Source organism: Petaurus breviceps, unplaced genomic scaffold (assembly GCF_028583685.1).
Source record: "Petaurus breviceps papuanus isolate PSGF00001 unplaced genomic scaffold, PetGlider_PUasm1.0 90977, whole genome shotgun sequence".
Taxonomy (NCBI): Eukaryota; Metazoa; Chordata; class Mammalia; order Diprotodontia; family Petauridae; genus Petaurus; species Petaurus breviceps.
In genome coordinates, this window is record NW_027187391.1 from 14884601 (window position 1) to 14901398 (window position 16798).

A 16798-nucleotide genomic window follows, 5' to 3' on the forward strand; every position below is an offset into this window, starting at 1 on the left:
GTGTGTGTGTGTGTGTGTGTGTGTGTGTGTGTGTGTGTGTGTGTGTGTGTGAGAGAGAGAGAGAGAGAGAGAGAGGGAGGGAGACAGAGTGAGTGTAAAAATCTCTAGAGAATGGGAAGTTTATATTCAAGCACTCAAAATAATAACATATATATGCAGAACTAGACATATTAGCAAACAGAATGGTTAAAAAAATATCAAAAAAGGTATAGAGAGGGATGGAAGGGATTGGAGAAGATAATAACAACATATATGTGTTGAATGGAATGGAATATCAATTTTTTTAAATTATTGAATTAGTAAAGTCTGAGAAAGAAGTTTTATCAACAACCAGTAACACCCTATAGTTCTCAGAAGAAGGCATGTGTGTCACAGGAAGTAGGGAATAGGAAAAAGAGATGTAGAAAGAGTTAGATATTTTATAATGATAGAAAAATGAAACAGGATGAACAAATCAATAGCAATAACTTGAATAATTCAGGGAAAGAGAAAACTCACAAGAGGTAAAAATAAAACTTTAATCTTCATTTTAAGAATGCTTTTCTTTATCCTGATCCTTAATACATCAACCCATTTTATCATCTGTGCCTTATTTGAAGAATAAAAGTTTTACATGAGACACATTAGAATGTTCCCACTTAGGTCACCAAATTTTTCTTTGGTTTTGTGACCTGTAACCCTCCAGCACAAAAAAAAAAATTCTACAAATTTCACTAAATAAATGCTGGTGTATTCTAAATGAGGAAAAGTAAAAAGAGCCAAATACAGTTCTGTTCCATTTATTACAAAGGTTAATAGGAATGAGCCTAAACCTCCACACAGAAAAACTCAAGGTTTAGTATGGTATTACTGTACTTCATAGATCAGAAGGATATTGCAGTCACAATTAAGCCTTTACCTTACATGTAAAGCAAAACGATTACAGGAATTATGGCATGGCAAAACCTGCATCTGTGTCTGTCTGTAAAGAAAGGTCCACTTTTAATAGAAATATGTATCTTGTCAAAATTGAGCACTTAGTATTTGCCAGACACTGTCCTCAATGCTGTGCTGAAGCTATGCCATTAGGTGAAAAGAACCTGGGACTGAGAACTAGAGGACCTGAGTTTGAACCCTGATTCTGTAACCTGTGTGATGCTGGGCAAATCACTTTATTTCTTTGGGTCACAGTTTCTTCATCTATAAAAATGAGGAATGGACTAGATGAAAAGCACTAACATACATTGAAAAGATTGCCAGACTTGGAGTCAGTATAGCATCAATATAAAGCAGGAAGGGCCAAAAGAAGTAATGTAGTCCAAACTCTTCACCTTAAAGTTGAGGAAACCAAGTTCTAAAACAGTTAAGTGATTTGTTTAAGGTCATACAAGGGCAGCTAAGTGGTACAGTGGATAGAGAACCCTGGGCTTGGAATCAGGAAGACTTGTCTTCTTGAGTTCAAACCTGGCCTCTGACCCTAGGCAAGTCACTTAACACTGTTTGCTTCAGTTCTTGAATAATAAAATAAGTTGGAGAATGGATGGCAAACCACTCCAGTATCTTTGCCAAGAAAAACCCCAAATGGGTTTCACAAAGCATCAGACACAACTGAAATAACCAAATAACACAAGGTCATACAAGTAGTAGTATTACAATGACCTAAGACAATTCCAAAAGACTCATGATGGAAAAAATGCTATTCACATCCAGATAAAGAACTATAGAGTCTGAATGCAGATCAAAGCATACTATTTTCTCTTTTTTTTCTTTCTTGTGGCTTTTCCCTTTTGTTCTGCTTCTTCTTTCATAACATGACTAATGTGAAAATATGTATAATGTGATAGTACATCAGACTGCTTGCTGTCTTGGGGAGGAGGTAAAGGAGAAAAAAAATTTGGAACCCAAAATCTTATAAAAGTGAACGTTGAAAACTACATGCAATTGGGAAAATAAAATACTATTAAGTGAAAACAAAAAAAAAATAAGTAGTAGTATTAGAACCAGGGTTTGAACCCTAGTCCTATAACTCCAAAGTCAGCATTTTTCCCACTGTACAACATGGTTTCTCTTGCCTCTAATATATTAACATGGACTATCCATTTGACCCTGGGCAAGTCTTTTAACCTCTATGAACTTCAGCAAGGTGGCATAATGAAGAAACAAGACACAAAATGAGATGGGCAAGTCAAATTACTGACACCACCTCCCCTTGGTCTGTGATGGAGGTAACAGAACCCTGAGCCCAAGAGCATTGAGAATTAAAGTCCCTCCCACTCTATCCACCACTGTCACCACTAACCTGCTTCCAGCCCTCCTCCTGTAGCCATCATCATAGCTGGGAAGAAGGGGTCCATCATCCTTACCACCACCAATACCAACTTCTAATTACCTGCTACCAATGGACAAGTGAACCAAAGGAGCCTGGGAACAGCAAAGCCACCACACCACATCCACATCCATATCCCACCCCCTCCCACTGGCCCCACTTTGCCCCTACACCCTAAAGACCATAGGACTTGTCCATCTAATGCAGGTAAAACCTCCTATAAGTGTTGTCTCCCCCACTGAAATGTGAGTTTCTTGAGAACAGGGGTTATTTCTCTTTTCTACTTATATATGCATTGCCTAGCATAATATTTCACATATAGTAAAGACTTAGTAAATGATTTTTCCATTCATTCACATATTTTGGAAAAAAATGGGAAAATCATGCCTATACTCCATTTTATGAGAATTAGAAGAAAAAATATCAATAAAGCATAATATGAATGTAAACTATTATTAGTACAGTTAACAATTTAGAATTAGGAAAAAAAATTTGTTTGAGGAATCAAATCTATTCATTTTAATTGTTTTTCTAGTTCTCTATTCATTCGATAACACTGCTGAATTTATGTTACCAAGACCCAGCACAAATCTTGGCACCTACCAAATAAATGTATGTTGACTCACTTGACTGATTCTTATTCTAAGGGTATTGTAAGTGTGCATGCTTTGTAGCTATTGTTACTTTGTATGCTCCCTGAACAAATGATAAGTAAGGTAAAGAGCTTCAAAAGGAAACACTAAATACATAAATTGATATAAGAAAGCTTACCATGATCAGCCAAAAGAATGATATTGACACAGTTGTGTAGATTCCTTTGTTTTAGTCCCTCCATTAACATTCCAAAAGCTTTATCAGCTTTCTCTAAGGCAGTAATTACCTGGACAACAAAAACAAAGTCAGCATTTTCTTCTACAAATTAAATCTTAGATAAACAAATAATCACTTGTTCAAAGTAGGTAATAAATCTGCCTCATATTTATCTCAAAAAGCTATTTGCTTTTTAAATACCAAGCAAACCTGTACATAGAAAGTTTGTTTGTTGTTGTAAAGGTTATTGAGGGAGGATCCTAGAGGAAGGATCTGAGACTAAAGATACAGTTGTACTAGAGAGGGAGGCAGTCAAAGGTTTGTCCCAGAAGTAAGGCCAAGTTCAAAAGATATATCTAGGTTTGAGGGAAAGGCAGAAGCTGGGAAAGGGGTGACTTGATGGTGAAACCCTGGAGACAGCAGATTGGAAGGTGATTGTACCATGTATGTGGCAGCTCGGGTCAGATGAATATTACAAAATCAGGCACAGAGGCTGTGGTTGCTCCAAGAATAAAGGATATTCTCCCAGTAAGGAAAATTGTCCATTTAGATGTGGGTACCCTGTAGCATTCTAATTTGCTCCATGCTAATTATGCCCCTAGTATGTAGAATCCGTCTCATTATAGTCACTGTTTCTGTAACACAAAATTGGGTCTATATTTTTTTTCATTAAAGGTAAAGTTAATATCAAATGAGCCTCTATTATGTTTTTCAAACAGGGTGGGGGGTGGAGTGCAGAATTAAAGACAAAATGCATTTTAAAAGATGACATAGTATTTCAATATATCAGATCACAAATGTCTGCTAGTAAAGTTAGACGACCTAAAGAGAAAAAGTAGAGGAGACCTTGAGTAAATAAGTTGTGTATGAATTGAATGGTGAGAATAGAGATGAAAAAAAATTTTTTAATGTTTGCAGGGTGTATCTGAGATTTTTTTCTTTGAAGTCACAGCTATATGAGCTCACTCTTTTCCTGCTTTGTCTTTTATCTAGATGGCAAGAGATAAAGCTTATGGAAAGAAATGAGACTATTCAAAGCATGCCAAAAAACCAAAAAGGTCACTGATGGGAAAATCAGCAGCACCATTCATGTTCAAAACAACACTATTAATAGTTGTTTTCCTGTACATAAGGCTATGTGTGAAAAAAAATGATCAATAATTCTTTCTTAACATATTTGTATTATAGTAGGAAATAGAGGTGAATTAGAGGTCAGAAAGCCTAAGTCTGAGTTCATAGTTCCACCACATATCAGATATATAAGCCTGGCTAAGTAAGACATTTGCCCTCCCTGAGCTTCATCTGTAAAGTGCAAATATAGAATTACCAAGGTTGGAGAAGGAAATGGCAAGAAAATTCTTCTCAAGAAAATCCCATGGAGAGTTATGTTCCATGGGTCATGAAGAGTTGAACACAACTAAATAACAATAATTAAGCAAGATGGTCCACAGAGAAGAGATAAAAAAAATGTGCCTTTTTTCTTTGCAGAGGTGATGAATGAGGAATATAGTGGCAGGAGATGAACATGTTAAGCAATTTTATGAAACTTTTTCCTCTCAAGTATTTTTTAAATTTTGTTAAAGGAATGGCTCAAATTAGCCTTGTGCCAGCTCTGTACTATGGAAGACTACCTAAGGGAGAGGGTAGGAATATATTTGGAAAAGGTGATAAAAAATACAAATAAAAATAAGATTTTATAAACAAAAATAACAAAATATTGACATCCTACTTCACATGTTTCTTCTGAGGATGAAATGAGGTAATGCATGCAAAGCATTTAGCAAAAGCTATGACCATAGGGGGCAGAACCAAGATGGAGGCATAAAAACAGGACTTCTGCACAGCTCCGGCTCCTACCACCTCCAATACATGTTAAAATAATGACTCTAAACAAATTTTAGAGCTATAGAACCCAAAAAGTGACAGAGAGAAACAAATCTCACACTGAAGGCACTCCAGCAGGCCAACAGGAAGGGTCTATCACACCAGACTGGAAGCCAAGTACAGTCCCCCTTGAGTTGCATGGCTCTGGCCCCAGGGCAGCCCTGACCAGCTGTGGCTGGAGCAGACTTCAGGAGAGTAAATCACCAGCAGCTGTGGTGGTTTCCTGACTTCTCAACCCATAGACACCAAAAAGAAAGTAAAAAGTCAGCCAGGAACTCTGCTGGAACTGGGTGGAGAAGAGCATGGTCCGGCCCCTGCCCCCAGGGTGAGAAGTGGTAGAGGCTCACTTGTTGCAGTTGCTCTCTCATGGCTGATTCCAGAGCTCCAGGTCTGCAGATTGTAGGAGAGCCAAGTGACCATTCAGAGGGTAAGCACTATTGCTTTAACCTGCTTGGATCTGGATTGTGGTCTTGGGTGGTGGTCCTGGGGTGTGTGGCTAGTGAACCTGAGCTTGTGGGGGCTGCAGAGAGGGCACCCTCCTAATACCTACAACAGCTGCAAAAACCCCAGAAATTTGGGACATAGCTCTCTGCAAACTGGAAGCAGAGTTCTACCATGGCAAAAAACTCAAAAATCAAGTAATTGGCTGGCAATATGAATAAGCAAAGGAAGCATAAACAGACCATAGAATCCCTTTTTTGGGGGACAAAAAGGATCAAAGCATGGAACGGAAGGAAGACGATGAAGTCAGAACTCCTGCATCAAAAGCTTACAAGAAAAATACAATCTGGTTAGAGGCCATGGAGGAGCTCAAGAAGGATTTTGAAAATCAAGTAAGAGAAGTGGAGGAAAAATTGGGAAGAAAAATGAGGATGCAAGAAAATCATAAAAAGCAAGTCAACAGCGTGCTAAAGGAGACCCCAAAAAATATCAAAGAAAATAACACCTTAAAAAATAGACTAACTCAAATGGCAAGAGGCCCAAAAAGCCAATGAGGTGAAGAATGTCTTAAAAAGTCGAATTTGCCAGATGGAAAAGAAATTTCAAAAACTCACTGAAGAGAATAATTCCTTCAAAATTAGATTGGAGCAAATGGAAACTAATGACTTTTTTTTTTTTGCTTTTTGGAGGGGGGAAGGCAGGGTAATTGGGGTTAAGTGACTTGCCCAAGTTCACATGGCTAGTAAGTGTTAAGTGTCTGAGTCTGGATTTGAACTCAGGTCCTTCTGACTCTAGGGCCAGTGCTCTATTCACTGTGCCACCTAGCCACCCCAAAGTTAAAGACTTTATGAGAAATCAAGATACTATAAAACAGATCCAAACAAATGAAAAAATAGAAGGCAACGTGAAATATATCACTGGAAAATAGATCCAGGAGAGTTCATTTAAAAATTATTGGACACCTGAAAGCCATGATCAAAAAAAGAACCTAGACAACATCTTTCAAGAAATTATCAGGCAAAATTTCCCTGATACTCTAGAACCAGAGGGCAAAATAGAAAATGAAAGAATTCACTGATCACCTCTTGAAAAAGATCCCAAAAAGAAAACTCCTAGGAATATTATAGCCAAATTCCAGAGTTCCCAGGTCAAGAAGAAAATACTGCAGTCAGAAAGAAACAATTTGACTATTGTGGAAACACAATCAGTATAACATAAGACCTAACAGCTTCTACATTAAGGGATGGAAGGGCTTGGAATATGATATTCCTGAGGTCAAAAGAGCTAGAATCACCTACTCAGCAAAACTGAATATAATGCTTCAGGGAAAAATATGGCTATTCAATGAAATAGAGGATTTTCATTCTTGATGAAAATAACAGAGCTGAACAGAAAATTTGACTTTCAAATACAAGAAGTAAGAGAAGCATGAGAAGGTTAAACAGGAAAAAGAAATCCTGAGGAACTTATTAAAGTTGAACTATTTATATTCCTACATGGAAAAATGATCATTGTAACTCGTAAGACTTTTCTCAGTATGAGGATAGTTGAAGGGAATATATATATGTGTGTGTATATATATATATATATATATATATATGTGTGTGTGTGTGTATGATGTATGTATAGGAGGGTGTATGTGTGTATAAATATAAATGTGTGTCTACATATATATGTACATGTATACATAGACAGAGGGCACAGGATAAGTTGAATATGAAGGGATGATGTCCAAAAAATAAAATAAAATGAAGAGGTGGGAGAGGAATATATTGGGAGGAGGAGAAAGAGAGAAATTAGGGTAAATGATCTCATATAAAAGAGGCAAGAGAAAACTGTTACATTGGAGGGGAAGAGCAGGAAGGTGAAAGGGAATTGGACAACCTTACTCTCATTGAATTTGGCTTAAGGAGGGAATAACATACACAATCAATTTGATATCTTATTCTACAAGAAAATAGGGGTAAAGGGAATAAGAGGGGAGATGATAGAAGGGAGGGCAGAATGGGGGAGAGGATAGTTAGAAGTAAACACTTTTGAAAGGGACAGGATCAAAGGAGAAAACTAGAATAAGTGGGGTGCGGGATAGGATGGAGGAAATTATAGTTAGTCTTTCACAATATAACTACTACGGAAATGTTTTGTGTAACTACACCATGTACAACCTATATTGAATTGCTTATCTTCCCATTGGGAGTGGGTGAGGGTAGAAGGAAAAAAATTGGAACTAAAAATTTTAAAAACAAATATTTTTTAAAAAACCGTGCTTTTTACATGCAACTGGGAAATAAGATATACAAGCACTGAGGTATAGAAATCCATCTTGCCCTACTAGAAAGTTTGGTGGGGGGAGGAGGGGGGATGAGGGAGAACATAAGAGAGAACAGATTGGGAAAAGGGGTGTTCAGTAGGCTCGCTATTTGGGGGTGGGGGTATGGGAAAGATGGGGAGAAAAATTTGTAACTCAAAATCTTGTGGAAATGAATGTGGAAAACTTAAAATAAATAAATTGAAAAAAAATAAATTAAGACCCTTTCGTTAGTGTTGTCATTATCATTATTATTTCTGGATTTTGGATAATGACTATTTTCACCGCTCATAAACTTTGTTGATTATTTTTGGAAACTGTTCTGCTTTCAATGCTGTTCTTACAACAAAATGATTCTCTCATCATTGGGAGCTTCTTTCATGAAATGAGTGCTATATCTCTATTGTTCCATTGGAGATATGACATTAGTTTATTTGTCAATAATGAACAGTGGTTTATGTGGCTAAAATTATATGAAGCATTATTTACAATTACATTCCTCAAGCTCAAAACATAATGCACCCAATTTTCAATTAACCATGAGAAAGTCATTAGAACAAAGTGACAGAATTATAGGCTTTATTATTATTATTAGGTTTTTGGAGGGGGAAGGCAGGGCAATTGGAGTTAAGCAACTTGCCCAAGGTAACATGGCTAGTAAGTGTTAAATGTCTGAGGCCACATTGGAACTTAGGTCTTCCTGACTCCAGGGTCAGTGCTCTATTCACTGCACCACCTAGCCACCCAATAGGCATACTATTGAAAAACTAATGAGTCTACCAAATCTGTAGTGCACTTCTACCTTTCCAAAAGCTACCAATTCTTTAAAAGTCAAGGTCAAGATGCTGGCCTTGAAATGTGGAAAAGGGATTAGATTTATCCTATTAGATTGTAAATTCCTTGAGGGCATAGACTGTCTTTTGCCTCCTTTAGTATCCCCAGAGTTTAGTACAGTGCCTTCCACATAGTAGGCACTTAAGAAATATTGATTGTCACTTAATCCCAATTTACATGCCTTCCCCCCTCCAAAAAAAAAAGAAATATTGATTGATTGATTAGTTTGGTGCCAGAACTAGTACCAATAAGTACAAGTTGCATGAAGGCAAATCTAGTTTTGGTGTCAAGAAAAATTTGCAATTTGGCCTCAGATACTTAATACTTACTAGCCATGTGACCTTGGGCAGGTCACTTAACCCCAATTGCCCTACTTTCCCCCCTCCAAAAAAAAACAAAGAAAGAAAAGAAAAATTTGCTTAATAATTAAAGATATTGAAAAGTTGAAAGGGCTGCCTGGAGAGGTGGTAGATTCTTCCTCCTTCAGAGCCATCAAGTACAACCTATATAGCCATTTGTTAATTATGTTATACTTGGGGTTCCTTCTGTGCGTGTATTGGGATTAAATGTTCATTGAGGTCCCTAAATTCTAATGATTCCCTGAGGCCCCCAAAGTAAAATACAAATTCTTCATTTCAACTTTTAAATGCTTTCACAAACTGGCTCCAATGCATCTTTCCAGGCTCAATACACTCTTCCCATCCTCAGGGGTCTAGCCAAACTGGTCTTTTTGTTACTCTTCACATGTGACACTCTATCTCCCATCTCTATGCCTTTTCATTAACCATTGTCCATTCCTGGAAGGAAATCCTTCATCATTTTCACCTCATAGAGTCCTTTACTTTCTTCAAAGACTAAACTTAAACAACATCTTGTACACCAAGCTTTTCCTGATCAATCACCTGCCAACTCTTTCTATCTTCTCTCATCTATCTTCTATTTATGCTCTACATATTTATTTCTATATAATAATATATGTACATAGCTACTAATAGAATTTAAGCTGCTTAAGAACAAAGCACTGTTTCTTTTTTTAATCTTTGTATCCCTAGTCCCTAGCACAATGCCTGAAATCAGAAAAGAGTTAAAGAGCTCCGGTGGCTAGTATCTAATGAGTAACTACTCCACAACTCGAGACCATGGGAAAAGAAGATAGGTTAGTTGCCAATAGATGGCAGCAGGGAGCAAAAGAGAGTAGCAGAGATGTCTAGAGAAACCAGCACACACCAGCCCAACAAAGGTGGCCCCTGAAAATTGTTCAAATATGTCAAAAGACAATAGAAAATAGGAGTTCAACAGAGACTCTAGGGAGCAACAGAGAGCAGTCAACTAAAAAATATCATCAGTGGAGATGCCCAAGATAGAGCAGAGCATCCAAGTACCTCCCTTCTGCAGAGCTTGTTCAGTTTAGCAAAGCTATCAGGCATCTGTTTCACCTTCTTCTTTACCTAAACTCCAAATCTGTATCAAGAACCATTCTTTCAACCTAACACCACCTCCTCTCACATATGTACACATATTTTTTTTTTGCTATGCTATAAGGTATATAGTCATTTCCCTTATTCCATGCATTGTGAAAAGATAAAAATTGTTACCTCTGATTTCTTCTGCATTTATTTCTACTGTATTGATTCTATACTACAATTGATTTTATGCTGTATTAATTTTATAACTGGGTCTGCAATCCCCTGGCTTACTACAGCTCAGTAATTCAACAAAACTAGCTTAAAGGTAGTTTCAATGAATAATTGTTATCTCTCATGCCACTATCTCCTAGTATTCTTCATACATATCTGTTTGTTTAGCCCCACAAAATTATCATCCCTAAAAGGTCTATCATCCAACCTTACCTGTCTCTGGGACTTATCTCCCTAAGAAACCTTTCTAGGCACTAAGGATTCTACTAATTCAGGTGTACAAGATGTTGATGGGTCCCATAAAACAATTAACATTCCTTAATTGTCTGAGAGGAGTGATCACTAGCCCCACAAAGGTGTGCTAATCTTCTTTAAAAAAAAAAAAAACAATCTTGTTCCCACTCCCATGATGCTCTCTTTCCTGTAATGAATTGTACTGTCTCCCCCACCTACCTAACTCTGTACTCCCCAAAACTATATTAAGGCTGGTTAGCCCTCATTGAGAAAGGCCATTGATTCAATTTATTGGTTACTGCTAACATGACTAATAAATCAATCATGTTCAAATCACTGTCTCTCGGTTTACCTTAATTTTCAAACATAACTATGGATTAGGTAAGAAAACTGGAGAAGAGGGAATTCCATGAAAACAAAACACTCTTCCCTGGCTGATCTCCACTCAATTTTTCTCCAGGAGTTCTACTGACCTACTGGCAGTCAATCTCCTAAAAAGGTCAATAGTTTCCAGTCAGTGAAATTCTCTTTCACCTCAGTGAGGAGAGTGACCCCATTGACTCTGAAGTGAGAGAAGTCTTCAAATCCAGCCTCAAACACTGACTTCTTGTGTTATATGTTCTTGGACAAGTCACTAGCCTATTCGGGTCTCAGATGAGAGATAAAATAAATAAGAGAGGGTTGGACTAGATGGTCTCTGGGGTCCATTCCATGTCTAGTTCTATGATTCCTTGATTTTCTCATAGACATATTCAGAGGTAGATTAGATATAAACATATGATTAGTTGTTATTATTATAAGTTTAGGTATAGATATATGACAGACATAGGTAAAAGTATAGATTTGATAGCTGTACATTAGATATGGCATGGATATACAGATATAGACAGAAATAGAGATAGCAAAAGGTATGGGTATAGATTAGATATGATATGGATATAAAGAGATGGATACAGATAATATAGATAACATAGACATTGGTATAGGTATAAATTGAATATAGATTAGATATGATATAGACATAGATTTAAATAAGGTATAGGATATGGTATAGGTATAGGATATGGTATAGATTAGATAGGCTACATGAAAATATCAAAATTAATATTACCTCTACTTTCTACTGTATGAATTTGACTGATTTTATGCTAGATTAATTCTATAATTGTTAGCTTTTCCTATAATCCTCAAAAGTCATTTATCATCTCTCTTTGACTGTCCTTGTACAAGTAAGAAGGATCTTATCTCCCTAACAAACTTTCATAGGCACCAAGGAGTCTGCTAATTCAGACCATCCTCAAGATGCAAATGGGAACTATAAAACAGCTAAGATTCCTTGATCATCAGAAAGGAGGCAGTTAGGGGGCACAGTGAATGGAGTATCGGGCCTGGAATCAAAAGATTCACCTTTCTGGGTTCAAATATGACCTGAGACTCACTGTGTTTGTGTGACCCTGGGCAAGTCACTTAACCCTGTTTGCCTCACTTTCTTTATCTGCCAAATGATCTGGAGAAGGAAATGGGAAACTACTCCATCATCTTTGACAAGAAAACTCCAGATGGGGTCATGATGAATTGGACATGACTGAAAATGACTAAACAATAAAGTGTCGCTTTCTTTAAAACCACTAATCATGTTGTCCTCACCACCATGATGCTGTCTACCATATAACCAATGACATTCTCTTCTCCACTTACCCAGCTCTCTATTCTCTAAAACTTTATTAAGGATTGATGAGCCCTGCCTTAGGGTCTTTGGTCATTGAGAGAGGCTATCAACCCAATTTATTGGTCACTGCTAGCTTAACAAATTGATCATGCTCAGACTAGTGTCTCTTGGTTTACCTTCATTTTCAAATGTTAACATAGGAATATAGACGTAGAAAATATAGACATATAGGTATAGATATAAGTATAGGTACAGATACAGATATCAATGAGAGGCAACATAGCACAGTGAATAAAAAACTAGTCTCAAAGGCAAGAAGATGTGGTTCAAATTCTGCCTCTGACACGTAAGTTATGTGACCCTGGTTAAGTCACTTTCCCTCCCAGTAATTTAGGTATATCTTTTAAGACCATAAGTGGCACAAAAGGCAACAAACTGTATTCACTATGGAGTTCTCTATACTAGAAAAATAACAGATCCAGTCCTTATTTCTATACATTTATTCATATATGTACATGTGTGTATATACATATATACTTACATGTGTATATATTTAACATGCATATATACAGATGGGGTCACAAAGAGTTAGACAAGACTGGAAAGCCTTTACAACATGTATGTCTGTGTGTGTGTGTGTAGATAGATATAAATTATTTTCACACCAACACTCTCAGCGCACAGAAAACAATGTGTCCTACCCATAAGAACAAGATAGAAGTACCACAGTGACTATGGAGGCTTCTAGCTACAAACTAGACACAAGACAATATAATTACTCTCTATTAAGTTAGCCATAAGTCCGCTTTATATTACAAAAGTAAAAAGACTAAGATAATACAGTGTCCAGCCACACTGCATTCTTGATGCTAAGGCAAACTGGTGAATAATGCCAGTTGTTTCTATCATTTTTATAGATTTAATCATTTTACTACAACAAAATTTTAATATGAATGTCCATTTTTCAGAACTACATTGAGCACTTCTACAGATTAAAATTTTTTGCATTATCCCATAGGCAACATAATCCATCGGGACTAGGGACTAGACTTGTAACTTCATTAGTACAGGGTACTAAAGCTCCCTCTTATCAATTCAGGACACATTTTCAAAGCAATTTATATTCTTATAAAGTTGATCAGAATACTGAGATGCAAAAAGTAACTTACCAGGTGTTACATAGCTAATATACAAAGACCCTGACTATAACATGTTTTCTGTCTATGACCCAATATCAAACATTTTTAAGACAAAATAAATAAACATACATTACCACTGACTGGTCCACCTTCATGTCCAGCAGAATCTGGCTCTTCTATGTATAAGGTATAAAAATCTGGTCTGGAAATAAAATTAAGAGATAAGACAATTTTTTCTTACTATCCATTTAAGATAAATATTTTTAATGTGCCTTTATAGGAGAATGCCAGTCAAACCTGGAAAATGGACCTGTAAGCATCTGTCTCTATCAGCATATGCTCTTTCATCCATCTGAGTATCAATATGAGGCCCTTTTAAACACCAAGAAACCCCCAAACATCAAAAAAGTAGCGATGGCAACCAAGACATTTCAGTCTCTGTGCATTTCTGACTATGTTACATCATTGTCCCTTTGCCACCTATCATTTTCCTCAACTATTATCTATTTGGAAACAGGCATGGATTTGGGGTTGAAGGATCTGAAGTCACATCTCCATTCTAACATCTAACCATTTGGCTTTGACTAAGTCATTGTAATGGCAAGCAAAATAGCACTCAGTTCCTTGTTTCAGTTCTTTAAGTGCCTTTGAGTCTCACCTGTGATTATAACAAGTCTTTGTTAGAAACAGAACCTGTGAAGCCCACAGTGGGAGGGACTTGCCAAAGACAGGAACAGGAGCAGAGAATATTAAAGCTTGAGCACAAGCTAGGACTGAGTAGGACTGAGAGGGAGAACACTTGGGGTGTCAGCATTCTGTCTGTCTGTTCTGTCTGTATTGATTTGTGTTTGATTTGTATACTTTGTCAGACAGAAACACTCTTGTCTATTGACTTGTGATTGTGTTACTATATCAGACATAAGCACTCTGTGATTGTTACTTTGTCAGATAGAAGGATTCTATCTGTTGATTGTGTTACTTTGTCAGAAGTACCCTGTCTATTGACATGTTACTTTGTCAGACAGAAGTGCCCTGTCTATTCGCTTATGTTGATTTCACAGGCAGAAAGTGAATTGAGATGATAGTGCCAGCAATGTGTGTAAATGTTGTTGTGATTCTGCTAAGTTTGATATGTGGAGCTGGACCAGGAGCTGGACTCAGAGCTGTGTGCCTGTGAATCCAGGTGACAGCTGGGTGAGTTCAGGCAAGAACTGGAAGAAAGGAAGAGGAGCCAGGAAGTATGGAAGTCAGCCTTTAGTCAAGATGAAAGGATTTTTTTACTTGGGTATTTAGTGCTCACTGATGAGATGAAACCAATGTGACCTAGGGTTGGGAGACCTTTGTACTTTGTTTCCCTTAAGGATGATTGCTACTTAAGGATGATTGAGCTAAGGTTGATTGGAAACCAGTATCCAATCAGAATGAAAGAAGATTTTATATAGGTACTTTATATTGATAGATTCAGATTGTGACTTACTGAATGATGTCTTTTGTTTAAGACTGTGTGGTCATTTTAGTAATAAGTTGTTATGCTATATGTTGTGAATGTTGTACTTTGGTTTTTGTTAATGTTATGCTTTAGTTTATTGCTGAATAGAGAGTTCATGGGAGAAATGGGAAGGGGGGGGCGGAGTCAAGACAGTGGAGTAGAAGAAGGACCTCCATGCAGATCCGGCTTCTACCTTCCCCAATCCATGTAAAAGGGGACTCTGAACAAACTTTGGAGCGGCAGAACCTACAAAATGACATAGAGAAGCTAACCTCCCACTGAGGACAGCCCAGCAGGCCGGCAGGAATCAGCCAGCCCAGTGCTCTGGGAGCCAAGCCCAGGCCCAAGTGAGCCAGAGGTTTTAGCCCCAGGGCGGGCCTGACCAGCAGCCAGCAAGAGGGACTCCAGATCACCAGAAGCTGTGGCCATTTCCAGATTAATCAACACATAGATGTGAAGGACAAAGTTAGAGGTCAGTGCAGTGTGGACTTTGGGACCAGTAGTTGGGAGAGCATCGGCTTTTGCCCCCAGGGTGAGAAGCCACTGAGACACCTTGGCTCACCAGTGCAATGCTGTAGCTTCAGCTCCTGGCCTGCAGAGTGTAGGGGGACCAAGAGACCAGTCTGAAGGGTAATCACTCTTGCTTTAACCTGCTTGGATCTGGATTGCTGTACAGGATGGAGGTCCTGGGGTATGGGAGAAAATGTGGGAGAGAGCAGATTGGAGGAGTGGATATCCTGTGGGATTGCTATTTTGGGGTGGTGAGGAGGGGAAAAACGGGGAGAAAATTTGTAATTCAAAATCTGGAGGAAATTAATGATGTAAATCAGAAGTTAATAAAGCATTTGAAAAATGAAAAAATAAAAAATAGAGAGTTCACTATACTATGTGTTATCAAATTTTCAGATGATATAGAGCTAGGATAGCAAATATGTTTTGATGGCAAAGTCAGGATCCAAAAAGATCTCAACAGGCTAAATAAAACACTTGGCTAACTTTAAGTAGATGACCGGTAAAAAGATTAAGTGTAAAGTCTTATATTGGGGCTAAAAAACTCAACTTTTCAAGTATAATTGGCATAGGACTAGATAAACAACAGTTCATCTAAAAAAAAAACAACCTTGGAATTTTAGTGGAATTAATGATGTAATATGATTGCCAGAAAAGCTGATGTTAGTGTGCCTCTTATTAACAGAGGGGGGTGGGGGAGGAACAATTATCAGACCATAACTGTGAGATAAAAATTGTCCAGTGGACCATTGACTAGGATGGTGCTGCTAATAATCAGTCAATGATATAGAAAGATATAACTTCAGTTTATTCCTTTAATATCATATATCAGAAGTCAATGGAGTATCTATTAAAACTTAGTTAACAACATTTATATTATAAAGAAAGAGGGAAAATGTCTATTGGTCAAGTAGAAATTGCTTACCCCTGGTTCCAAAGGAAGGAATGTGTCTTTATTAGCATAGTCATTCCCACTAAATCATAGGGAACTATAAATACCCTGTCATATAAGATTAAAGAGTAGATTTCCTTGGGCTATCAAAGTTCTGTCTTTTTTTTTTCTGAATCATAAAGCAATTAGTGGCAGAGGGGAGAAACTGGAGGAAATCACCTAGATACACCTTGATCCTGAGATGAAGCAAACAACAAAATGGTGAATACAGAACAAAATGGAATTAGTTATGTCACCTCTTAATAGAGAACTCATAGCTCTTAAAAATCTTTTTTTAACATAGGGATAATTGTGTTTCTTTTTAGGTGCCAATAAATAAAACTAGTAGGAATAATTAGCACATTGGATGACAAAATAAGGATCCTAACAGATTCAGACAGGCTAGGCCATTGTTTTGAATTTAATAGAATGAAATCTGATTAGGATAAATGTAAGCTCTTTAAAAAGGGGACAGTGACCTGGGTGCAACTGTAGGAATGAGGTGTAAATGAGGCCCTAACACTAAGTGCTTCCTTGAGGGTGGTTAAGATCCAGAGAATTGTACATGACTCAAGGCTTAACTACTAAAGGAATAATGGGAGTTGAA

The 16798-nt window shown here is 37.4% G+C and overlaps 1 protein-coding gene across 1 annotated transcript in view; it reads right to left on the reverse strand.

Moving 5' to 3' along the window:
* ENPP3 (ectonucleotide pyrophosphatase/phosphodiesterase 3) overlaps positions 1-16798 on the reverse strand; it is a 144114-nt gene that overhangs the window by 55743 nt on the left and 71573 nt on the right. The window contains exons 12-13 of the mRNA XM_069077389.1: positions 13391-13463; positions 3077-3185 (exon numbers count right to left, since the gene is read on the reverse strand). Of these exons, the coding sequence (XP_068933490.1) occupies positions 3077-3185; positions 13391-13463 (182 nt within the window). The remainder of the gene's footprint in view (positions 1-3076; positions 3186-13390; positions 13464-16798) is intronic.